The following is a 26,435-nucleotide window of genomic DNA, read 5'->3' as shown; positions in this document are numbered from 1 at the left end:
CAATGAACAGATGCAGATTAACTTAATATTTTGTTCTTTTCCAGTCAATGCAGATTTCAGGTGAGAGAAGTATTATCTGTGAAGCACCATTGGCCTCATGGTGGGTTATATCTTCTCCAGCATAAAGACAAAGAGAAACAAAGGTGATGGAGCTGTAAAAAAGAAGAAAATAACTAACAACACACCAGTTTCTGGGAAAATTGGAGAATTATGATATGTGCAGAGGAATATTAAACTGAAATGTAATGTAAGTTATAGACACAAACCTGTCTGTGGCCATCCACATTATTGCTTACAAGGTCTCATCCAAGGGATGTCAATGGCAAAAGGAAAGAGAAGTTGTAAGGTGATAAACTTGATGAGAGGTGAGATTAAAAATGTTGAAAATTATTTTCTTCTATAAAAGAATATACAACCTTAGTGTTTATTTTCAATCCACGAAGATAAGTCATAAGGAAAAAGAAAGCAAACAGAAAGAAAAGACAATTGTCAGTATTGTAGCTATACAATATATACAGCACTTTACTGGCTAAACGGGGCAAAGGAGACACTTAAGGTTAGAATGATAAAACTATGTAACAAAATTTTTACTTTTCCTTGTTCCTAGGCAGAAAATGTCATTTTCCAATTGATTATGTCTAAAGTAAATGGAAAAGATCTATTTTTCTCTTCAAACTTTGCTTGTCTGACCTTGGAGTATACAACAATAACATGATGGGAGACAATATTTGGGGGCTGATAAAGTCACATATCTCGAACACCTACTCACTTCCAAACATTTTTGTTCATTTTTGTATAGCTTTAGTTTAAATAAATGTAAATCTTGATTCATATGTTGCTTTATTCAGACCTCAAGTAAATTTGCCTATTTTTACATATAAAATAGGTTAATTTCTAAATTTCATTATCCAGGTCACAAAAGCAAAATTTGAAGGGAATAATGACCATTTTCCGTACTTTTACAACAAACAATTAAGAAATAACACATACTATCCAGGAACAAAATTTGTGTTACAGAGTGCAACGAAAAGATACAGCAGAGAAGGTGCATGAGAAAACATCTGATTACCTTTCTGAACAGTACAAGTATTGATGAGAAAACAACCATCTGGGAATAAAATTAACATATCCCTATGATAAAGTGTGGGGGAAACATCTAAGACAATAATGTTAAAGAAACATCTTATGCAAGCAAAAAGAAAGTTGTCTTTAAAGAAAGATAGTACAGGGTAGAGTTGTCCAAAAGTTCAAACAAGAGCCCAAAGAACTAAATAGAGATTCCAGTCCAGAAGATGAACTTGACAAGGGTGACAACAAGCCTGGAAAAGATCTAAAAGAATTGGAGAAAGAAAAAGTGAATAACTAGGGTAAAAAACGAAAAGCCACTCACACACATTACTTTGTAATCCATAACTGTAAAAATATATAAACCACTCTTGAAAAGCCAAGTAAAAAGAAAATGAAATGAGAATGAGTTAGATAAACCAAAAAAGGAGATGATCAATGGATCAACAGTGTATTCATAAAGTACAAAAGCAAATAAAAAATGGACTACTTCCTGAGAAAAGTCTGCCCATGTTACAAGGGATTCGACAAAATCCATGAATAAAGATGAAGGCATGATAGACTATGGTAAAAAATGAATGTTCCAGGCTAAATAAAAAGGACCTCCAAGCTGGAAGAAGTAACTGAGGCATTAAGAGGTGCAAGAGTCGAAATCAAGACTGACTGAGAAGGCCAAAGAAAAGGGATCTGGCAATGGATGTCATAAATAAGAGTGTCCTTGAAGGAAGAAGAAGAAGACAAGAATTTCAAATCATAGAATTGTCAGAGTTGAGGAGTTGAGAATTGGTTACCATACAAGTGGAAGACTGGTGTTCAAAGAAGTGGCTAAGGTATGCATGAGAGGATTTCCAAAGTGGTAACAAATCTACTAAAAAGTCCAGGGATTGAAAAAGCTATTCTATGAGAAGATACAGGTCTAAGACAGATTGAATATCTCCATCAAGTCCAAAAGCTCCCAACATATAACAGACCTACAACTGAATGTGGTGGTGGCTATGGACCCAGAGACAGAAAATCTAAAGCCAGAAAGCTTAGGTCCTGAATGTCTTGTTTTGTAGATATGTAGATTGATATAAGAAATTGTCGTAGAATTATCCAAATGAATTATAACAAGACAACCAAAAAGATGAGTCAAAAAATAATTGTAAACGTATTAAGCAACAAATTTCAAAAATATTCCCAATAACATGCAAGACTGATAAAATCAAGAGTTGAAGAAATACAAGAGAATACAGTGAACCTACGGAAATATTTCACTGACTGGCCAAGGTCGACTGAAGGAGATTCATATGGATAAATCCAAGAACATAAAAATTGTGAGAAGTCAAATTCCCCCAAATGAGACAGAACCTTTCATGTAAGAAAAAAAAAAGGAAGTATGAGACCTCTGGGAATCAGAAGTTCAATGTATTGAAGACACAATGGAAAATGTTGAACCTGTGCTGCAAATGAATTGAAGAAGGCTCTCAAATGAATCAAATACATGGCAAGGGGTCAATGCAAACATGTAGAAGTTAACCAGCAAACTGAAGTAAGAGTACTCCTGAAAAAGAAGTGAGGTTATAGCTGAAGATGTTTGTGAAGCAAGGAGTTGAGCCAAATTATCAAATATAAAAGTAGAACAAATGCATCCTCTGTGCAAATACTCTCAGAAACTGAAAAAATAATAATTCAGAGACCATAGTAAACCAGAAGGGAAAACCTCAAAACTGTGAAATTTAACTGTCTTAAATGAACTCGAAAAGCAAGAAGCAGATAGACAAATTGGAATAAAGAAAAAAGTGTCCAAAACCTAAACTTGGTAAACATTGTCCAGGAGAGAAGATCTACTTCATGAGAAATAATTTCTAATTCTATGAACTGAGTGAAAGAATCTATTTAAAAAATAATTGGACAATTACCAGTCATCAATCTCCTATCTCTTTGGGAATGATGAAAAAGAGCATAAACAAAAACCCCAGAAAGGGGTTGAGGACCTGTTCGATTCCATTTATAACCTGCACATAAGACATTGCCTTCTTCAAGTGCCATAGACACAAAGAATCTGATGACATAGAAGGGCAATCAGAGAGTGAAAGAGATGACTGAACACAAATAGACATGGAAATTCCCTGAGAAAACAGTTACGTGACACAAATGTTTTCTTTTGAAAAGACAGTCCATAGATGTGCAGAAAGATATGGCTGTACTATCTGAGAGGCCCAGCATGGCCAGGTGGTTAAAGTACTCAACTTGTTATTCAAGGGTTGTGAGCTTGAATCCCTGTCACACCAAATGTGCTCGTCCTTTCAGTCATTGGGGGCACTATAATGTGATGATCAATCCTACTATTCGTTGGTAAAAGAGTAGCCCAAGAGTTGATGGTGGGTGGTGATGACTAGCTGCCTTTCCTCTAGTCTTACACTGCAAAATGAGGGACAAGTAGCGCAGATAGCTCTCGAGTAGCTTTGCGTGAAATTCAAAAACAAACAAACGAACTACTTTTGTAGAGCCAAGGAATGGCTCTTCAAAAAAAGTCACCTTTGAAATCTGTTATGGCTAGCCCTTAATGGAGAGAGGATGTCAAAAAACTATTGACAGGACAAGCAGCAGGAAAAAGGTGATTCTGCAAGGCTTGGATTGGTTTCTTTTTCATATTTTTTTTTAAAAGCATTATCTCAATCAAATGTCACTTTTGTAAGATTTTATTGAATCAAAGTTGTAGTTCTGTGGTGTTGACAACACAACCATTACATAATTTCATGTGAGGTGTATCATAAAGTGCTGCATTACAAAGTATGTTTTGACAGACTGTAGTTTCAAATACTATATGGATCTGAATCAATAGCAACCAAGACATTTACATTGTTTCCCTCCAAAGTAACAAGAAACCCAAAATAAAAACAAAACAATGATCAATCATTTACAGCAAAAAAAAAAGAAAATGTAATATACTGCATTTGCAAAAATAAAGACATATAAGTAAGAAATAATAATTACAGGTAAAAATACTAAAACTATGAAACCTTCTAATAAGTGTATTATCCCAAAACCATTAAATGTAATGCAGAAACATAAGGAAGCAAAAATTTAAATAAAAGTCAGTATAGGTAAGAATTTTAAAAAGGACAAACTGAGTTAAAATGAAGATGAAATACAAATGTAAAACAATTTACAAAATAACCTGTTCTACAGGGGGTGAGCAATGTTTGAAACAGATAACAGTCAATGATGAACAGTTATAACTGTATGGTTTCTTGTTTTAACTTAATAATATATATTTCCACTGATGTATGACAAACCATGTATTAATTATTTTGCTTTAAACTTTACTAGTCTTTAACTAGCCTACTACTAGTCGATGACTTAGTATCATATAAAATATAGTATTTGACATATAAATTATAATACAAAGTCGTATAGTATTAACAGCGGGTAACAAAGCTCGTATATTTTTACGTAGAGGAGCGAACAAATTCAACAATTAACAAATGACCACCTGATTCAACAAGTTTTAATTTTTTGTTGTTACTTATTCACCAGGTCACGTCTATTGTAAATTTTAATTTAAACCTGAAGTTGAAATCATACCGCCAAGTTCAGACTTCATTTTAACAAAATTCAAAAGCATCTATTTCCATAATGGTAAACAATTATCCATTGAAATAGTTTTGGTATCTTATTTCATAAATAGAAATAGAATAATGGTAATACTTTTATATATGTCGATAATGTTTTTAATCCTTTTTTTCTGTATTAGTTTTACAATAGCATTTTGAGCAGCATTTTACAAATCCACAAACTTACGTTATTTAACATAAAATAATATATTTTATTCTAATAAAAATAGCAATGGTCTTAAAGATAATAAAATATAGAAATACTACGGTAAAACAAAACATGTTTAACCTATGGACATTTTGTATTTTATCTTGTAAAGTGGCTAATAATACTTTTATTTTCTTATTGTCTTGTTTACCATAATTATAATTTTTTATTATTCCTTATATCTCTATTTATTTTGAACACTTTTATTTTGAAAATGCATGTATTATGACACTAACACAAGATTCCCCTAGTGATGAAGTACAGATATTAATTCGTGAAAGATTATGTAGATTTATGGTTACAGATAGTCAGGTTGGATTTAATCTCATAGTCTAACCAAAACTAAAAGCATTCCTTCATTTTTAAAAAGACTTAGTTTACGAGATATAGTTAGAATGAACTGATGCTAATTATTGTCCGATATTTAGAAGTGGTTTAATTTATTTCAAACATTGTGTTATTCTCTGTTGAATTAGATCATTTATTTGTTCTGGTTTCTTTCCCTTATTTCCTTTGATATTTATTAAAATTATTACATATTATAATTGATCTCGGACAAGTCTCCGATTTACTATATTAGATACGTTACATATTACAATTTCAAATAGCCTGACTTTTTAACTTAGAAGTTAATTGAGTGATATTTGCCAACAAGATTGATACATGGAATTTTCTTTCTTAACACAAATATATCTCAACATACAAAAAACAATACAATTTGTAATAACGGTTATTATATATAATAATGTATATACAAAAAATTTTACAAACAATACTAAATCTTTTATGTGATCCAAAATTGAATCTTTTGTCGACCGTTCATGGAGAGCGAATTAGTTCTATATTGACATACCATTACACTTTTCTTGATGTCTAGCTAACTCGAAGCACACAACTTTTTCACCAACGACAGTATCTTATATCCTCCTAGAAATACTAACGTCTCATATTCATTCACTGAAATTTAATGGCTCATAATGTTTGAAATCTATAACCGTTCCTGGTCAAATATTTTTTAGGTTTTCTACATTGATAAGCGTTCATCACAATTTTGAGTATTCTTTAAAAGATTGTTCAGGCAAAGTATTCATGATGAAACTTTATAGAATGGATGGAACTGCCTGTTGTGGAGGCACAAGTGTAGAGGACGACGTTTCGAAAGTCTTCCACCTTTCGTCTTCAAGTCAGTGTGTGGTCTTTCGCTTTGAGCTTTGCAGGGGTTTAGTTGAGAGAGAGAGAAGTATGAGAAATTCTCTCCCCAACAGGGGTGATCAGGAACGTTGTGGTTCCTCTTCGTCCCCGCTCATGGAAAATTATTTACTTTTATGTGGAAGTTTTCTTTTAATTTGATTTGACTTGTTTAAGGTGATGAAGTGAGGTGGGGAATTATAAAAATTGCGGATGAGAAAGGGGAGCGAGACAAATGCTGCACAAAGGAAGTAGGCCAGGCTGGAGCTCGCAGTCTGAAAAAACCGACGAGACATCGACTCAAATGGCACAATTCAGGACCAGGCAAGAACATTGCCTTGGTTGATATCTAAAGATCCAATGCCTAATATTTGGATGTGGGGGTAAACGGGAGTGCTCGGAGAAAACCCACTTTCACAGGACAGGCGCTCAATGTGTGTGTAGATGTAACCAACATTTTAAACAGAATGGTTACAACTCCTCCTTCATCAAAAACTCCTTGAAGAAGACCACGACAGAAAGAAAAGATTAGAAAGTTACCACCACTACCACCATTTACCTACCATACCTACAACATTTCATTGAAAACCTCAAACACATACCAAACATATTCAGCATAGAAGTCCGGTAAAAATCCTACAATACCTTAAGGTCCATTCTGGTAAAAAAACAAACAGCGACTTACCAAAGAGAATCTCAAAAACGTCATTTATGAAATTCCGTGTTCCTACAATGATTCATATATTGGAGAAATGGGAAGAAAACTCGCGACAAGAATAAAAGAACATAAAGATAGTACAAGACCTATGAAAACACAAAATTCAGCATTGCTGAGCATGTCACGTTAACTGAACACAGAATAATATGGGAGAAAACTAGAATCATTGACATAGACAAATTAAGGGCACTCTGGATGCCGTCTGGGTGGGAGAGGCCTCTGAGGAGGCTCAGGCCCATCCTTCTGGCCCTGTTTGGTTTGGGCCCTGAGAGGGCTCTGGCCAGCCTGGGAGACTTTGAGGTGTCTCTGTCTCTGTGGAAGCTCAGGCCTCAGTCTGGTCGGTGACGGGGTTGGGGCTGCTTTGGCACCCACACTTGCCACCCCAGTAAGTGCTGGAATGGGATTCTCTGAGGAGGGTCCAGCTTCCTCTATACACGGTGGGTCAGCCGAGGAGATAGTGCTTCCAAGGTGGCTCAGGCTTTACGAAATAAGGTTTTTTTTGTTTTTACTGAATTTCGCGTAAAGCTATTCAAGGGCTATCTGCACTGGCCGTCCCTAATTTTACAGTGTAAGACTAGAGGGAAGGCAGCTTGTCCTCACCACTCATCTCCAACTCTTGGACTACTCTTTTACCAACAAATAGCGGGATTGACCGTCACATTATAACGCCACCATGGCTAAAAGGACGAGCATGTTTGACGCGACGGAGATGCGAACCCTTACCACGCTTGGCCATGCCAGGCCCTTATGGTAACGGAACAAAAAGTAAGACAACGGAGTAATACTAAACACTTGATGTTCACGTTATCTAATTGATGTAGTGCATATTGGTGTGTGGAAGATATATCACCACTAGTAATAAATAACGTTGTATATTTGTTTGTTTTTTAATTTCGCGCAGGGAGACGGCTAGGTATCACCGCCCACTGCCAATTCTTGGGCTACTGTTTAGTAATGAATAGTGGCGTTGACCTCACATTATAACGCCCTCACGGCTGAAAGGGCGAGAATGTTTGATGTGATCGGGATTCGAACCCGCGACCCTAAGATTAGGAGTCGAACACCTTAACAACCTGGCTATGCTGGGTCTATAAACGAACTTGTGACACCAAAATGTTCTTTTTATATAATTAGAGAGTCAATGTTTGGATTTGCACCTTCTTCACCGAAACATAAACTGGAACTGACTCCAAATACTTTGCACTCTTAATTTCGGTTTATTAGTGAACGCTCCTAAAGAAGCTGTAAATCAAAACATTAACTATCTAATTATATACAAACAAGATTTTGATTTTATAAGGTCGTTTATTTCTAGTATTGATCTCCACACTTTTCCCTTGGAAACAGACATTTGAAATGACAAAACTTTTACGAGAAAATTCATAAAGGACTTCCATATTTGTGTGTTAGCCCTGGAGAGTGTTGTATTTTGATGGCTCTTGACTCTACAAGAACAAAATTACTAAAATGGGTCAACAATTTAAAAATATCTTCAACGCCCTCTGTATTTTTGAAAATGCAAAGAAATATACCATGATATCTCACCTGAACAACACTTTTTAATAACTAATACACTAAGAAGGGATCTTCATATGCTTTAAAAAAAGAATTATGAAATACGTGATACATATATATATATAATTCTTACTTATTTATCATTTTACCTTTGCAAATGTTCTAATCACATTAGCATTAAAACAGAACAATGTACTTCCTTATCTCTTGTTGTTAAAAACTTCTGTTTAAAACCTTGGAGCTACACAGTTTCACCTGTATCGGGCTGTTAAACATTCTATTCACACAAGAAATAGCTCTTCATACAGGAAGTGACTAACATAATGTGGTAAACCAGGTTAAGAAAAACCGGAAACTGTACATCCAATCCCACGTTTCTGGAATAACTTTTGTGTCTATGATATACATAAATCTTGAATAAAAACAATTTTACAATCTTATCTTGCTTAAATAACTATCGTACTTTGTAAGAATACAAATGTATTATAAAGAAATGTTTGTATGTGAACTTAGTCGAGCAGTTGTCAAACTCTCGTTGTTAAAGGTACTTCAAGGTCTACCAATGTGAAACTGGTAGAACCAGTTATGTTGTTCTAAACAGGTCTATAAACTTATATGCAAAAACGGCTCGTTTGGGTTGAGAAAATATTTTACATAGAAGAGCGAACAACGTTTCGACCTTCTTCGGTCATCGTCAGGTTCACAAAGAAAGAGGTAACTGACCGGAAGCTGACCACATGTTTGAAAGGGGTTGTGTAACTGTGTGTCGAAATGTAGAGGGCGGTATTAGATGTTTGAATATATAATTTTATTTATTTTATTATATTAATATAGGTATAAAGGTGTTCCTTTATATTGGTTTATTTTGGGTTTAAGTTGTTGTATAAGTAAGGCTTCTTTGATTTTGCGTTTGTTTATGTTTGTTTCTTTATTTAGTATTTGAGTGTTTTCTATGGTTATGTTGTGTTTATTTGACTTGCAGTGTTCGAAAACGTGTGAAGGTGACTTTTTATGTTCTTTGAATCTGGTTTCCATTTTCCTACTTGTTTCTCCAATATAGAAGTCGTGGCAGTTATCACATTGTATTTTATAAATAATGTTGGTGTTGTGTTTGTCAGTGTAGTTTTACATAGTATAGACCTCAGTTTTGTGCCTGGTTTTTGAATAAATTTGGTATTAACTGGAATGTCATATTTTGTTACTAATTTTTGCCAAATGTTGGTTATTTGTTTGCTGATGTCAGGAATATATGGTATACAGCAGTATATGGTTTCGTGGTTTTGATTCGTGAGCTGTATTTACTTTAGTTGGTGGTTGATTTTGCTTTTTGTCTAGGTGTGTGCGTATAATGTTTTCTACGGTTTGTGGAGGAAACTTATTGATGTTGATGAAGTATTGTTTTATTTTGTCTAATTCATCGTTAATTTTATCTGGTGAGCATAGTTTTATGGCTGTGTTTATTTGGTTTCTTAGTATGTTGAGTTTTTGTTTTGTTTCATGTGCTGAGTCCCAAGGAATGTATAGTCCAGTATGGGTGATTTTTCGGTGGATTTCTGTTTTGAATTGTGTGTCAGTTCTTGTAATTTTGAGGTTAAGAAATGATATTTGATTGCTTTCTTCCTGTTCACATGTGAAGTTAATGTTGGGATGTATAGAGTTAATGTGATTGAAAAAATTAAGTATGTGTTCTGTAGATTTGAATCCCGCAACCGTGTCATCTACATATCTGTACCAGTATAGTGGTGGATGTAATGCTGTGTTAATTGCTTGTGTTTCAACTTGTGTCATAAAAATATTGGCTAGAACTGGTGATACTGGGTTGCCCATGCTTAGGCCATTTGTTTGTATATAGTTTTGGTTGTTGAACATGAAGTTGGTCTTTATCGTGGTGAATTCTATGAGGGTTGCTAACTGGTTACTGGGAATTTCTATAGTTGGGTTAGGGTCTCGGATATAGAGTTCTAAGGCTATCTTGCAGGCTTCAGTGGTTGGAACTTCTGTAAAGAGGGATATAACATCGAAACTGGCCATTAAGGCTTTATGATTAAGTTGATTTAGATTAGACTTGAAATTAAAAGAGTCTTTGATGAATGAGCTGGCTGATGTTACATATTTGTGACATCCAACAGCCAAACTTCCCAGGTAAAATTACAAATTTATATTTTCCAGAAACACCTAAAAAGAACATCTTAAACGATTTTTTCAAAGAATTTTCTCACAAAACCATCAACATAATTTCACAAAACAGAAAACTAAAAAACAACCTTACAAAAAGAGACATTAATTCCATTAAAAACCTAAAACAAGACAAAACATAAAAATTCTAAAAGCAGATAAAGGTAACGCTATAGTCATAATGAACATGAATGAATACATTCAAAAAATGAATAACATCTTATCAGACACGAACAAATTTAAACCAATACACACAAATCCAACAAAGACACACGAGACGCAACTGAACAAATTACTACTACAAATGAAAAAAGCCAACACAATTTCACAAACACTTTATTCCTACCTACGTAAAACCGACTCACGCACACCGCAAATATACGGCATCCCCAAACCTCATAAACCAGATTGTCCATTACGACCAATAATGTCCACATATGAATCGTTTAATTACAATCTTGGTAAATACATAGCATGGGCATTCTCTAAATATGTAACATCAGCCAGCTCATTCATCAAAGACTCTTTTAATTTCAAGTCTAATCTAAATCAACTTAATCATAAAGCCTTAATGGCCAGTTTCGATGTTATATCCCTCTTTACAGAAGTTCCAACCACTGAAGCCTGCAAGATAGCCTTAGAACTCTATATCCGAGACCCTAACCCAACTATAGAAATTCCCAGTAACCAGTTAGCAACCCTCATAGAATTCACCACGATAAAGACAAACTTCATCCTCAACAACCAAAACTATATACAAACAAATGGCCTAAGCATGGGCAGTCCAGTATCACCAGTTCTAGCCAATATTTTTATGGCACAAGTTGAAACACAAGCAATTAACGCAGCATTACATCCACCACTATACTGGTACAGATATGTAGATGACACGGTTGCGGGATTCAAATCTACAGAACACATACTTAATTTTTTCAATCACATTAACTCTATACATCCCAACATTAACTTCACATGTGAACAGGAAGAAAGCAATCAAATATCATTTCTTAACCTCAAAATTACAAGAACTGACACACAATTCAAAACAGAAATCCACCGAAAAATCACCCATACTGGACTATACATTCCTTGGGACTCAGCACATGAAACAAAACAAAAACTCAACATACTAAGAAACCAAATAAACACAGCCATAAAACTATGCTCACCAGATAAAATTAACGATGAATTAGACAAAATAAAACAATACTTCATCAACATCAATAAGTTTCCTCCACAAACCGTAGAAAACATTATACGCACACACCTAGACAAAAAGCAAAATCAACCACCAACTAAAGTAAATACAGCTCACGAATCAAAAAACCACGAAACCATATACTGCTGTATACCATATATTCCTGACATCAGCAAACAAATAACCAACATTTGGCAAAAAATTAGTAACAAAATATGACATTCCAGTTAATACCAAATTTATTCAAAACCAGGCACAAAACTGAGGTCTATACTATGTAAAAAACTACACTGACAAACACAACACCAACATTATTTATAAAATACAATGTGATAACTGCCACGACTTCTATATTGAGAAACAAGTAGGAAAATGGAAACCAGATTCAAAGAACATAAAAGTCACCTTCACACGTTTTCGAACACTGCAAGTCAAATAAACACAACATAACCATAGAAAACACTCAAATACTAAATAAAGAAACAAACATAAACAAACGCAAAATCAAAGAAGCCTTACTTATACAACAACTTAAACCCAAAATAAACCAATATAAAGGAACACCTTTATACCTATATTAATATAATAAAATAAATAAAATTATATATTCAAACATCTAATACCGCCCTCTACATTTCGACACACAGTTACACAACCCCTTTCAAACATGTGGTCAGCTTCCGGTCAGTTACCTCTTTCTTTGTGAACCTGACGATGACCGAAGAAGGTCGAAACGTTGTTCGCTCTTCTATGTAAAATATTTTCTCAACCCAAACGAGCCGTTTTTGCATATAAATTTCTCAACAAGTGGGTTTCTCGACATCACTGATTATTAGGTCTATAAACTAGAATTTCTAATAAAGCCCTATTGTTAGCGTTTCCGGAAGCACTTCTTTGTTCCGGGACTGAAAACAACCTTCAAACATTGATCAGATGCTATATTAAATCACTCGAGAGACAATACCTTTTTTTTTCAGCATACATGCCAAAGAATTTAATGAAACATATACAGGGGTAGTGACCCCCCTTGAAAATGTTATTATTTTAAAATTAGATAACAGAGAAACATGTAAAACTATGTGTATTTAGAACACACTTGATGAGATCTCAAATGCAGATTTTCGTAAATACCCGAATTTTTCATGATTTTAGTCACATTTTCTCACAAAAAAAGTGTTGTGTACCTCTCGTAGTTTCTTAGTTCTTATTCCAATTAGCCTACAAAATGATCAAGCAAGTTTCTCTGCAGCTGTGGGCCGAGTTAAACCGAATGAAGAAAAATTGCCAAACACGGAAGATGAATCTTTGAAAAACTCAAAGGATGGCAGTCAATCATTCAGGAATATCTGCAGAAACTTACAGAAACTATGCCACTGCGATGTGAAGCAGTACTGAAATGCAAGAGAATGCTGACTAAATATTAACTTGTGAAACTGGTTTGTGCGATTTTCAGTTTCATTTTTACATTCGATTATTGCAGATAAACTTGTTTTATCATTATGTAGGCTAACTGTAATAAGATCTAAGAAACTACAGTAGATGCACAACACTTCTTATGAGAAAATGTAACTAAAATCATGAAAAGTTCAGGTATTTATGAAAGCCAGTGCTAAAATTAAGATTTCAGATTACATTTGAACAGATCTCGTTCAGTGCATTCTAAAAACATTGTTTTACCTATTTTTTATCAAATAAGTTTAAACAAATTAACATTTTCGAGAGGGCACTTTTTGTCAAGCTCTGAAAATTGTTAAGTAGAAAAGTTAGTCATTACAAATATTACAAAAGTTCACACTGTACAGCTTTAAGTTTAAAATGAATTTATATATTTTAGTTGGAAGAATGGAAATCTCTCTCCAAATATATTAAATGTCTCTTTGTACCTTCGTGAATATTCACAAGTTTCAATACATATCACACCAGTCCTCAAAATCTTCCAAAAAATTGCAAGTCGAAGTTGGACTTAAAAACTAAATTGTAATGGTTCGATATGACGATGTCTGACAGCTTGGCCAAGAAACTACCTACTCTCTATTTTTTTTTCTGTATTTGTGTTCTTTCACAGGCCCTAAATTTTTTTCACATTTTAATTTAGAAATATTCGTCTAAAAATAAAATATTTACTTCATTGCACTTATTTTTATGAGACTAGAGAAACGCAATTTCAGATCTAATCCTGTTAACCATACTGAATCAATTATTACTAGTTATAATGTGCATGTATGTAGGTGTAACAAAAATGGAAAACTGCTAATTTCAACTTGTCATAACTAGAAAAATATTTATTTGTGTACATTCAAGTGCGTGTCCTAGCTTTACATTCACGTAACCTGCAGATAATTAGTCTAAATAATAAACGGAATACAAGAAGGTTGTAAACCTGTGTAAATCCTCTATCTCAACTAAAGGTTAAATACTACTTGTTCTATAGATGTTATACCTGCTTGTCTCTTTTTCTATGCGAGCACCCAGAGGTGAGAGTATGCTCTTCTCAAGGGTTGGTGGTTCATACACCTGTATAATTTAATATGATTTAGAAGTTGTGTAATTTAATTGAAATGACTTGAGCATTTTAAGAATCAGGAGATATTGCACTTCTTCTCTGGTCTCACTTGAAAATCTACAGTCTGAAGTAATGGTCAGACACAGTACAACAGCCATACACTCTTCTAATCCTTCGATACCTGTGATTGACTAGATGAAGCCTGATACTAGTGTTTCATGAAAGTATAATTCATTTAATGTCCAAGACAAAACATAATGCTCCAAATGTGGCCCAACCAGTTACCTAAACCCAGAAACTGTAACCTCTTTAAACATGTATCAAAAAATTTATGTACATACAAATTAAAATCAAATTTGACCTATCAGTAACAACAGCACACAGTGTGAATATGTTAAGAGACTAATCACCAGAAAGCAAAAGTCAAAGGTCATTTCTTACATAATGCTGTTAAAGTTATTCCTATCAAAATTATATTTATTATTCTAATTTTGATAACCCATATACATTATTTTGCATTTATTTTAATTAAAAATCACCTACTATTTATTCACCCAATTCACTAAATTCTTTTGTAAAGTAGCAGCATCTTCCTCACAACCAATAACAACAAAAACCTTTATGCCATTAGCAAACCTCAAAAATGTATATAATTTATTGACCATTCCATCACCACTGTCATTGATGTAAATCAAAAAGAACAAAGTTTCTAATACTGAACCCTAAAATGTCCCTCATGTATGATGTTAATCCAGTTTGACTGAAGTATGTTAACAACATTCTGCTTTCTTCCATCCAGCCAGTTTTGCATTCAATGATTCATCATATCCCCAACACCTACAGAAATTACTTTCTTAACAAGTCTTCCAAGCGACACCTTATTAAATGCTTCCTGGAAATCCATATATATCAAATCAACACTCTTACCTTCACCTACATAAATGATAACCTCGTTAAAAAATATCAAAAGATTAGCGAGGCAGCAAAATTTTCCCCCATTAAAACCACTTTAACTATCAAATAAAATTGTATGCTTTCATAAATGGTTTTGTAAAGTATTTTCAAGACTTTTACAAGAATTTCCCATAACTTATGTAAGACTAATTAGCCTATAATTACCAAGATAACTTTTATGACCTCTCTTTGAAAAGAGTAACATAAACCATTTTCCAATCTTCTGACACCAACTTGTTGTTCAAAATAATAGCAAAAGTACAGTAAAATAATAGCAAAAGGCTTATATATCCAATCCTTAACCTCCTTCAAAATCCTTAAAAAAAATATTATGTGGCCTAAGAGTTTTACAATTCCTTAATTGCCAATTTTTTTTTAACAAGCTCAGAATTAATGTGATCATCTCATTTCCATGTAAAACATTGTACTTTACATCAGTAATCACTGTTGTAGTTAACTATATATATGTATAACAAAAATATTTCATGTTATGTTTGAAGTATTGCAATAAGGCAAAAACAAACTTACTCAACATGATGCAATATCTGAATCTCAGAAGTAATGAACAGTAGCCTTCTAAACTTGCCAGAGTCCTTGGGGAAGAATGGTGCAAAGTTTAATAGAATCATAAGTGGGAAGATCAGGATAGAATTTCAAGCCAGTTATTCGTTCTATATCAACAACAGACGAAGAATGTTGAACAAGAAAATGAGACTTACTCTATAAAAGGGAAAAAAAACCAAACAACCGTAGATCCTACAAAAAAGCTACGCACCATATGGTACAAGATTCTATACTTATTTAATAATCAGAAAAATATAATGAAAAACATTACACTTAATATTCAATATTAAATTTCATCTTGTTTGAGTCATTATTCTCCAACACAGCTATTTCAACTGATAAATCACCTGTAATGTAGAGCTTGCTCCTTTTGAACCACAAAAAACCAATTATAATAATTATAATGCTTATTACAGGTTTTACTCTTTATTGCTGTCAGATTAAAGCAGAAATAATAATAACCAGATAAATATCTCTGAATTCCAAAAGGTTTTGTGTTAACATACATCCAGGAATGATCATTATGATTTCCTATAGATCTTTCTGATTATCCCCTATATTAATTCAGCTATCTAAATAAAGTAGGTCAAAGCCCAAATAAAGTCATCTCTTAACTCATTCATTTCTCAGAAAACATTAACAAACTGTAACATTTCAGGTGTTTCTTGGACAAGTTTTGACCATATCAATTATTTCAAATCCATTTCTTGTAAAAATTACTGAACCAAAATCAAGAAAGTAATGGTTTAACTAAGACTGATTTATAATTTTAGTTTTGTAGCAAAAATTATAATAATATGCTTTTGTGCAGGAAACCTGAATCAAGAGAATCAAATATAAGGAGATAAAATTACAAGTATTTTTTAAAGTGCTCCATGATGGGAAATGGAGATGAAACAGGAAAATCATAACTCCTATTGGAAATCTACATGTATACACAATAAAAATTTTGTAAAGTTGGGGGTTGCATATTGTGTAATAAAAACGTTTTTCTAGTATCATATAAACAAAAGTTCCATTAAAGTATGATGTATCTAAATAGTGGAGAATTGTATTCTTTACTCGTAGTTAAAGCATGTGACAAACTGAACAAGTGACAAAACAAATCACAATTGACAATCAACTTTATATCACAGAGACAATGAATTTAGACTAGTTTACTGCTAGAAAGTTTGCTTATATCAAAACTATTATTATTTTTAGGAAATCACAGAAAAATCTATGAGTGAGTTAGTAACTTACTACAATTCTTCTATGGTTTCACTTCAACTCAACAACAAATTAATTATCAAACACAACTGCAGCAAAACTTAATTAATTAATATCTACACACTTTATCACTTATTAAACTGTTCAGATTCACCAGATAAATTTTGAGAAAATGCCAAAATACTCATCCTATAAAAATTCTAGAAATATTTTAAACAGCAGCAAAACTAAAACACTTTAAATACCCTGGGAAATACAGGGTGATATACTTGAAGCTGGTATATAAAAGTCAATATATAATTCACACAACACTGTTGTAGTATCATGAAAATTGAATGATATGTTGAAAATGATATGCAAAGGCAAAACACTTATGGCAACAAAACACTGTGGTAAACCATTTAGGTTAGTCAGGTATAAAGAGGCTGGATGCTTATTCTTCCTCAGTTAAAGATACCAGAACTAACATTTACAGTGTATTGAATTACTTTTACTATATGATTAAAACTGGACAGAATATTACAACAGTTGTGAATTTGCTAGAAAAATACTTTAGTAGAGTTACAATTTAAAGATCAATGGTATCTAAATTAGTAGAATAACTCCTTGAGACTAAAACTGTAGCATCTCATACTGAAGAAAACGTTTCCGATTTTCATGATGCTCTGACAATGATAAGTAAAATATCAATCAACCTTTACAATAAGAAAATAAAGGTTTCATCTCTGGCAATCCAATGACTAAACAAGATGAATAAAAAAAATTGGGAATTTAGAAACCTGCAAATTGGGATCATAAAGTAAGGAAACAAGGCTGTAGACACTGTAGACATTATTCATATAAACTACAAACCTCTATTTTAACTCCATGCTGTTAGACAGAATTACTTTTGTTTATGTCAAAATTTAGGAATTTGTAGGTTGAATTTGTAAACTTGCCACTTTACTCTTCTTAATGATTTCCATTTGCAGGTTTTTAAATTTTTTTATTTATCTTGTTAGCTGACTTTTTTATCCTCAACTATGGGTAAAGGATTACATGATATAGTAACGAACTTTACACATTGTCATGATAATAAAGACAGCTACTTGGCTAGCTGATATGGTTCATGATTATGGAGATTCGTTTGTGAATATAGTGAGCATTTATAGTTTCTACATAACTAAATTCTCTAATATAATGCATTAATATGGCCAAATATGTGCCTAAATTAAGCACATACCAAAGTTTACCAGTAGAAAACCACCCTTTTCAAATAAAACACATACATCTACAACTGTTTTAAATAATCCTTTATATCTTTTAAAGTGATTATTATATTAATCTGTGTAATAATATTTAATATTATATATATTATTTTTTTTACTTTTTCAATTCATACAATAAACAGGGGTTGGCTCCCCAAAACACCAGTTGTATAGTGTACAAATAAGTGAGTGTTACATCTTACAGTCATCTGATGTTCATCTATTATTGACCAGTAATTCCTTTTTCACCCTGTACGTAAGCTTTCTAAAGGAACATCACACATATGTAAGAAAGCTAATTTCAAGGTGTAATAATAATATCAATGACACCAGAAGTTGATGTTTTTAGCTTATGTAAATCATAGAAGAAACAACCTGACTCTTCAATACCCCTACAACTTTCATGGTACCTTATTTAGTATTCTACAAAAGGATTGGTTGTAATATACCAAGCCTTTTTTGTTTTAGGCTGGCAAAAGAATAGTAATAAAAAAAATTACAAATGGGTCATTTTAAGGGGATTTTCTTTTCCTTGCGAGTCTAACATGTTTTTGTGCATTTCTTGTGTGTCTACAGTTTTAATGTTCAATAGTAAAAATTTTAAAGTTTTTTGTACTGAATCTTTACTCTTGAAGTGCTGTTTTTACCAAAACGATATATTAAGATTTTGTGAAATTCCTTGTAGTTCCCATTATGAAAAAACAAAACAAACAAACACTGTTAAAATTTACACCTATAAAATTCATATCAGTTATTAGACACTTGTTTTTTAAAATAAGTAATAACAGTCTTTACATTTCATACAGCTCAGCTGAATGTTTCACTCTAAAAGAAGTTTTGCAACACTAATCACATTACAAGACAAAGAAGTTTTGCAAACAGGTCAAAACCATCATTATAGCAAACCCTGTATTAGTCATGGAATAAACACAGAATATGACTTTTTAATTACTTTACAATAACATCCAAAACTGATAATTTAAAATGTCCACTTCTTACCATACAAATATCATCAGGAAAGATGTGGGGAAGGATAAATGCCTGAACATTAAGATGTGTTGGAAAACAAAGCTCCACAGTTCTCCCTTTCACCAGGCAGCGAGTGACAACCACAAAATAATGAATAGGAATCGGAACAGGATTCTCATCTCTAGATAACCTAACAGAGACATAGATTAACCATCTGTCCTACATAAATTATTACATTTTGAACAGAAAAAACTGTACAAAAATTAGATGCACACAAACCTTTTAACTTCTTTCATCATGAAGTTTCTTTTATAATTAATTTTATTTTGTATTATATTTTTAATTTAAACTAGAAATAAACATATCTAGTTATGATTTCAGTTCAATTTAGTCTAAGTTTAGAAGAAAAACCTGAAAGTTGCAAATCAATATAAAAAAATTGTATTTCAATATTTCTCCAAGTTTAACACGAACTTCAAATTAAATATTTTGCAATCATTAACAAAACAAACCAAAATATCCCATATCTCTAAATCTCAACACTAACATGACACTCAGGTTGAAGTTTCAAAATACTTCGTGTTTCAACCCAAATAAGAAATATCAGTGAGTGAAGTAAAAATGCTAAGTTGAAAAACTTTTATCAAAAACACATTAAAGCTTTATACAAATATTCTTCTTAACTTTAAAAAACAGATTTAAGTAAAATCAGTATAAATCAAGTTCAGGTAAACTTGCAATTTTAGAAAAAGGACCACCTGCATGACCAGCTCAATCTGGTTCATTAACATACAGTGTAAGGAATGATAGACAACTGTCAGCAGAAAGGTCCAGCCAGTCTAGAATAGTCTGCACTCGACATTCCAAGGGTGTAGAACTAAAATATGTATTTTCTCTATTACATATTGTCTTACATATAATGTATTGCCTCAGAAAAATAATGCATACAGAAGAATAATTATGTTCTCTTTAAAGAAAGGCATCACTGATGTCTCAATATTATTTAGAGTAGCTTAGCTGGAAACAATTTTTTTAACATATTAATAAAGTTCAGATTTCACTGTATGCCAGTAACAGAAGCTTTGAAAATGTTTATTTTACATAAATTTACAAAATATGAATTTGTGATTCGAGTTTCCTTTATCGACTTCTCCTGCTTTAAAGGTATTAAACAGTTTCTTAATTAACCCTTTTCCTTAAGACTGTTTGCTTCCTTTAAATTACACTGGTTTACAAAAAAAATATTTTTTGTCTGAGGCAAGAATGTGAATAGGTGTTTTTTACTGATTTGGGTGTGCTGAATTCAAATTTATAAACAGTTTTGCTCTATCACCTCTAGTTTTCTGGCTTTTAAATAGTCTCATTTTAGTATATACAGAGTATATACGTGCTTATTTCAACAATTGCAGCAGCTTATTACAGATAAAACAGGATAGATAAAGAACATTGACGGAATAAATATACTTGGATGACACAATGTACACAATTCATAGTACCGCAGACAGTTAGAAGTGTGTTTTCTTAGATGATCTGGTGTATTTTGCCTCCGGGGGATGTCACGCAAGAGCATCCAGCAGAAGTCTCCCATCATGCTGGGGTTCCACTTGCCTTGGTAGTTGCTCTCCATCTTCGTAATGTCTTGGTGGAATCTTTCTCCGTGCTCATCACTCACTGCTCCAAGGTTTGGAGGGAAGAAGTTGAGGTGGGAATGGAGAAAATGAATTTTGAGTGACATTCGGCATCCCATATCCTCATAAGTCTTTAGCAACTTCTCAATACAGGCTTGGTAATTTGGTACGCGTGTGTTACCAAGGAAGCCACTACAGACTGACTTAAATGCTTCCCATTCTCTCAGTTCCTTTAAGGTAAGAAGCTCCTCAAAATCAGTATCCTTCAGCACTTCTCGGATTTGAGGTCCGACAAAGATGCCCTCTTTGAGCTTAGCAGCACTGAGACCTGGGAACACAGTAGAGAAGTGTTGGAAGACAGCACCATTTTTGTCCATGGCCTTCACGAAATTCTTCATCAAACCTTTATAGAGGTGATGAGTAAAAACGGATTTCAAATCTGAATTCAGCACCCCCAAATTAGGTTAAAACAGCTATTTTTTGTGCTTGCCTCAATTTCTTTGTAAACCAGTGTTATCAGACTGAAAAAAAGTCAAAATAATTTTTATTGGAATAAAATTGAAATTTTTAAGCAAAAATAAATTACTTTGTTCCTCATTCTTTATTTTCAACTCAAAAAACGTGATGTAACAACTCAAACGTAGTATTCAGTTATTTTTTGTTTAATTGGTAAACCCCATAAGAATTATAATTTTTACTGAGAATCTGTGACTTTTGTTCAAGCATACTTTACATGGCTCACATTAGCCTGATTAGTTGATTGTCTTAGATATTAAAGTAAAAGTACTCAAGAGCTATTGCACTAGCCATTCCTAATCTTGTGTTAATAAAGGAACTACTATAACATGAACTACTACAAATTCTTTGGCATCTTTAATCACATAGTGTGATTTGATGATCAATATTACAATATACCCATTGCCTCAAAGTAGGAAGCTTGATTTTATGGCAATAGAATATAAACCATGGATCCTACTACGTTAAAGGAAACGTAATTACTTTATTGAAGTTAACATTCACATGGATAAAACCACAAGTTATGAAATTCATTTTAGAGACCAAAAATAAAGCTACATACCTGTGTTAAAAACAGTATAATTTTAGGCTAACAAGAACCTATTTAGATAGTAAGTGTCTCCAGTTTATAAAGTGCTTGTGCTAATACCATATTTACCTGAACATAATGTGCACCTAATTTTGAAAGATTCAGGTTTTGGGTTTTTTCTTTTAACAAATGCTGTATGAAATTTATTGAAAAGTTTCTAACCTTAGAAAATGAATATTGATATATTAAATATTTTTGGAAAACTTTTACTGAGATTTTTTTAATGTGTCAATTTTATAAATGTATTGAAATGTTTATATGTTGTAATGAATGAAGCTTCTCCATCGTCACATGAATCTTTGCCACCATCAGATTCATCACATTCATTGTAAACTTGGAATTTTGTTTCATCCTCTTTTATGAAAATCTTTATTCATGCATTCTGCTGAAATTGACTGCCATGCTTCTGTGACCCAGTTGCATTACAACAGCACATACAGTTTTTTTTAGTCTCACCATCCCACTATGTGGTTGGTCCAACTCCTATACACACTAAACCACTGGGAACCAACACTTAATGGGTAGTGAAGAAAGACAGTGCCTCAGTCAGAGGAGAAAACTGCATATATCTTGGAGTGCTACATTCAACAGTTGGCAACATCTGAAAATATATGTCAAATCTGTGACAGAAAGAACATCATGCCATCTAAACATACAGAATGCTACCACCCTACTCTGAACCGAGTGGTACTGTGCATACTCCAGAAGACAAATCTCTGTGGTATACCACTCCAGGGGCTAGGACCTGGTAAGTGGAAAGGACTCCCATACTCCATTAGAAGAAGGAGGGAAATAATACGGTGGAGAGTCCAGACGGTCACAGCACTGGAGAAAGTGCAATGGGTGACTGTGTTACCCCATACTGAGAAACGTGGTCACATTGATCAGGTGCATTATCCAACACAAGGCAGCACCTGGAATTGTAGATCAGCTCCATTGTAAGATAAGCATCAAATGTCATGGATCATAACAGATGGGCAACAACACCTGGGTGCTTTACACATGCTACTGTATGAGTGTATGGTCCAGAAAATACACATTTAAGAAGCAAAAGACTGCAAGGTACACCTATGAGTGGTCTTGCAGAATACCATCTCAATGATGGGCATAATATGACATGGATGTAGTTTATGAAGTTGTATTTTGAAAGCAGAGAAAACACATCAATAGACTAAATCAACTACATCTTGTGATATCTGGAACTGTACATCAGACCTAATGTACAAAGAGCCTCAACATCATAGTCATTTAACTTGGTATATGACCACAGGTTATACATTGCAGATTCATGACTAAGAATACCTGGTCAAGCAACACTCTCAACAGAACAAGAACCAAACATGTGATACAGGTCCCCACAAAGAAAATGAACAGAATACTGATCACCTGCAGTGAAACTGTCATAGCACTGATATGTTCTCTAAGGGAAAATGGAAATGTGCAAGCAACGATATAGTAAGATGATGGAACGTTTTTGTTTGTGAAAGAAGGCAATATATGTTGTTGAAATATATAAATAAGTATGTGTGTGGTACAGGACTTTACCATGTATTAGCTCACCCCCTCTTAGTTAACAGGTCAAGTGCCATATTTTCTTTCAGTTCAGTTTGGAAACAGTCACTCATATACGGTACTCAATATTCTCTTTCTCGTGCTCACTGGTCAGGAATTAAATAATTGGAAATTAGCCATATTTTCTAAGAGAAAAGACGACTTGTGATGTTAGATGGATGGTTCTGTCTTCTGTTTGCAAAATGGAGAATGTCTAGATGCTGTCATAGCCTTTCATACAGATCACAGTGAGCGTAGACAATGTGTTCAAACGTGTCTTTGTTAATAATCAGTGATGTCGAGAAAACCCACTTGTAGAAAAATGTATATACAAAAATGGCTCGTTTGGGTTGAGAAAATATTTTAGATAGAAAAACGAACAACGTTTCGACCTTGTAGCTTTTGGCTTAATGCAGACCAATCATTCGAATAATTTCCTATTTTAACTTTAGCTTTTGGGTTTATTTTGTACTTTGTTTTTTACATTTAACTTTATTTTTAGTTGAACTTGCAAATGAGAGCACACTACATTTATAAGAGAAACTATACATCCATGATGAACACTTGCAGTTTTGTTTGACTGTTTGTTCGATAAATAAAGATTTTGATTTCTACATTTATGTATCATATTTGCCTTCACAATGGACTATGTTATCTGAGCTGTACCTACCACAAGCTTTGGATTTCAGTTTTATACACTCTCAAACTTATTGCTTTGCCAAGAGTAAAGCAATACTAACTATTGCAATTTAAGTGTTTACCCAAATTTTATGCAAGTACTTTTCTTAATTGCTTAGAAAATTTTGTGAAATTCCTTTGAAAACTAAATGATCAAGTAATTTCACAAAATGGCCACAAAGCAGCATCTTTTATTTCATTTGATGGTTTGTTGAATTTCATGTTAAACCATTCCAGGACTATCTGAGCTATCCATCCCTTATGAGAAGTAATACAATACAGAGAATGAAGTTAGTCACCTCTTCCTATTTCCAGCTATTACGCTACTCTTGACAAACAAAGAGTAACAATGAATGTCAAGTAAAAATGTCAGCTTAGCTGAGAGGATGAACATGTTTAGGATACAAACTTGTAACCTACAGACTAAGAGTTCAGTGCCCTAACCACAAAGCTGAGCCAAGTCTCCACGTTTTATAATAATAAAAACTTTTACATTGCTTTTAAGAATATGTGGTAACAATAACAAAAAATAATAGCAACTTTCCAAGCTAAGAGATACAAAGATAAATATAAGTAATGCAGCTTAACAGTTCAAGCTTAAGCAATTACGATTAATGCTAGATTCAGATGTTATAAATATTTGTAAAAACAAAACACAGAAAGTGAAATAGCCTTGAAAGTGTTACATACCGGTTCTCCAAGCCACCACTCAGGATTTGAAGACTGTGAACTATCAAGTTTGAATAACTGATGCAGGTTAGGATCATAGAACTTGTTCCCTACAATTCCATGAGACTCAGGGTAGAGACCCTGAAATGTATCATCCATCATTATAAGTTAAGATTTTGTAACTCAAGCTACTTTTTCTGTTTGATATACTTCATTCTACAAGATGCAAGTATTGTGTACTCACATTTTTCACCTTAGTCTTTCAAATTTAAGAACATACAAAATAAAAATCCTTATAACATTCAAATATGGACAAACGTAAATAAATGTGGCATGTAAAGACTAATCATATCTTAAAATTCTGCTTGTTTTTTATTATTAATCTGTGCACAGCTAAACATTAGATCAATAATTTAATATGATGGGCTTATTATGTAAGATTCTAAATATAAAATGTGGAAAATGTCAAGTGGAAAATCTGGTATGCAGGTTTATGTTCTCTGTGGTGAATGGCAGTATCTTTAAACTTTTCAAATTACTGAAACCAAACCTAATTCTATACATTTGTATACAGTCAACTGTTGTAATCAAATTTGAAGTAACTATCTTCTCAGCTACTTTCCCCAGGTTTTAACATTAACATAAAAATTATTTTGAATATATAGTGTTTCTTATGGTGTTAATAATAAATTAACAATAAGACTATTTTTCAAATTTTTCAAATGAGTTTCTAAACCATCTCTCCCAACTCAAATTTTTTAATATTCAGTAATAAATTTTAGAGTTTTATAACCTAAAAAACCCTTTTTTAGCAAGCAATTAAAATTTTTATACTTGCACATTTTAACTTCTGATATCAAGTGCATAAGAAAATACAAACAACTAACAAAATAAACTTGTTCTCAGCACATTACAACAATAATCTTATATAATGTGCTGTTTAAATTTTATTAGTACTTCTTTGTTATCAAAATAATTTATTCACTGATCTTAGATTTATACTTTAACTTATCATTGAAGTACCTGGACTTAAATGCACCGTTGCTATGCTGTAATGATTTGGAAACGTCTTTGTTGGAAACACGGGACGCACATATGGAGCCAAAAGACCACATTTTGCCAAGTGATTGATATTGGGAGTAATATTACGTTTGAGATAATCTGGTCGAAAACCATCTAAAGATTTCAACAATAGAGGAGCTTTCTGAAAACTAAGAAACAAAATATACGTGAAAAAAGACAAATTGATCTTATTAATTGATATTACATTTAATATTATATTTTCATAAAGAACATACAAGTTTCTTCAAAAGACAAATCTTTGCTTCACATGTATTATTCTTTAAAAATACAACAGCAAGTTAGAGCTCTTTAAGCAAAATATGTGGCTCCAGTAGATTTTACCTTGAATATTTCTTCACAATCAACTGTAGGAAAATATAAGAGTAAGTAATGCATGTAATCATTCATTAACAATTTTACCAAATTTAATCCTTTACACGAGTGTAACATTTGAATGAAGATTCAGTGTAAACCAAATTCAGAAATAATGGATTGACAAGATTATAAAGGTTAGCTCAAAGAAATAAAATGTACAATATTTGAATGAAGATTGAGTTTAAACCAAATTCAGAAATAAAGAAATGAAACAAATTTTTAAGATAACCTCAAAGAAATAAAATGTTTTATAGT

The 26,435-nt window shown here is 32.9% G+C and overlaps 1 protein-coding gene across 3 annotated transcripts; it reads right to left on the bottom strand.

Moving 5' to 3' along the window:
* Positions 1-12: 12 nt before the first annotated feature.
* Positions 13-25,954, bottom strand: LOC143235200 (venom phosphodiesterase-like). 3 transcript variants are annotated; one of them, XM_076473129.1, is made up of 5 exons: positions 25,767-25,954; positions 24,765-24,884; positions 19,143-19,302; positions 15,652-15,843; positions 13-152 (listed from the first exon to the last, which is right to left on the bottom strand). In XM_076473129.1, exons 2-4 carry the CDS (start codon positions 24,839-24,841, stop codon positions 15,700-15,702), a joined length of 381 nt encoding a protein of 126 aa, XP_076329244.1. In that variant the 5' UTR covers positions 24,842-24,884; positions 25,767-25,954; the 3' UTR covers positions 13-152; positions 15,652-15,699. The 3 variants fall into 3 exon arrangements, with proteins under 3 accessions (XP_076329244.1, XP_076329243.1, XP_076329245.1); XM_076473128.1 differs by lacking the exon at positions 25,767-25,954 and having other exon boundaries at positions 24,765-24,984; XM_076473130.1 differs by lacking the exon at positions 13-152 and having other exon boundaries at positions 13,701-15,794.
* Between the last annotated feature and the right edge of the window lie 481 nt (positions 25,955-26,435).

The sequence above is a fragment of the Tachypleus tridentatus genome, chromosome 12 (genome assembly GCF_004210375.1).
Source record: "Tachypleus tridentatus isolate NWPU-2018 chromosome 12, ASM421037v1, whole genome shotgun sequence".
In the NCBI taxonomy this organism is placed as follows: Eukaryota; Metazoa; Arthropoda; class Merostomata; order Xiphosura; family Limulidae; genus Tachypleus; species Tachypleus tridentatus.
The sequence above is the reverse complement of the archived record's forward strand: the minus strand, read 5'-3'. Positions and strand labels throughout refer to the sequence as shown.

What these genes read in the sequence shown, in the direction of transcription:
- LOC143235200 (XM_076473129.1), bottom strand. Translation starts at nt 24,841, where the DNA reads ATGATCCTAACCTGCATCAGTTATTCAAACTTGATAGTTCACAGTCTT. An exon ending in AGTGGTGGCTTGGAGAACCG is followed by an intron (nt 19,303 to 24,764) that starts GTATGTAACACT and finishes TGTCTCTGTTAG; the next exon opens with GTTATCTAGAGATGAGAATC. An exon ending in TTCCTGATGATATTTGTATG is followed by an intron (nt 15,844 to 19,142) that starts GTAAGAAGTGGA and finishes TCCCTTTTATAG; the next exon opens with AGTAAGTCTCATTTTCTTGT.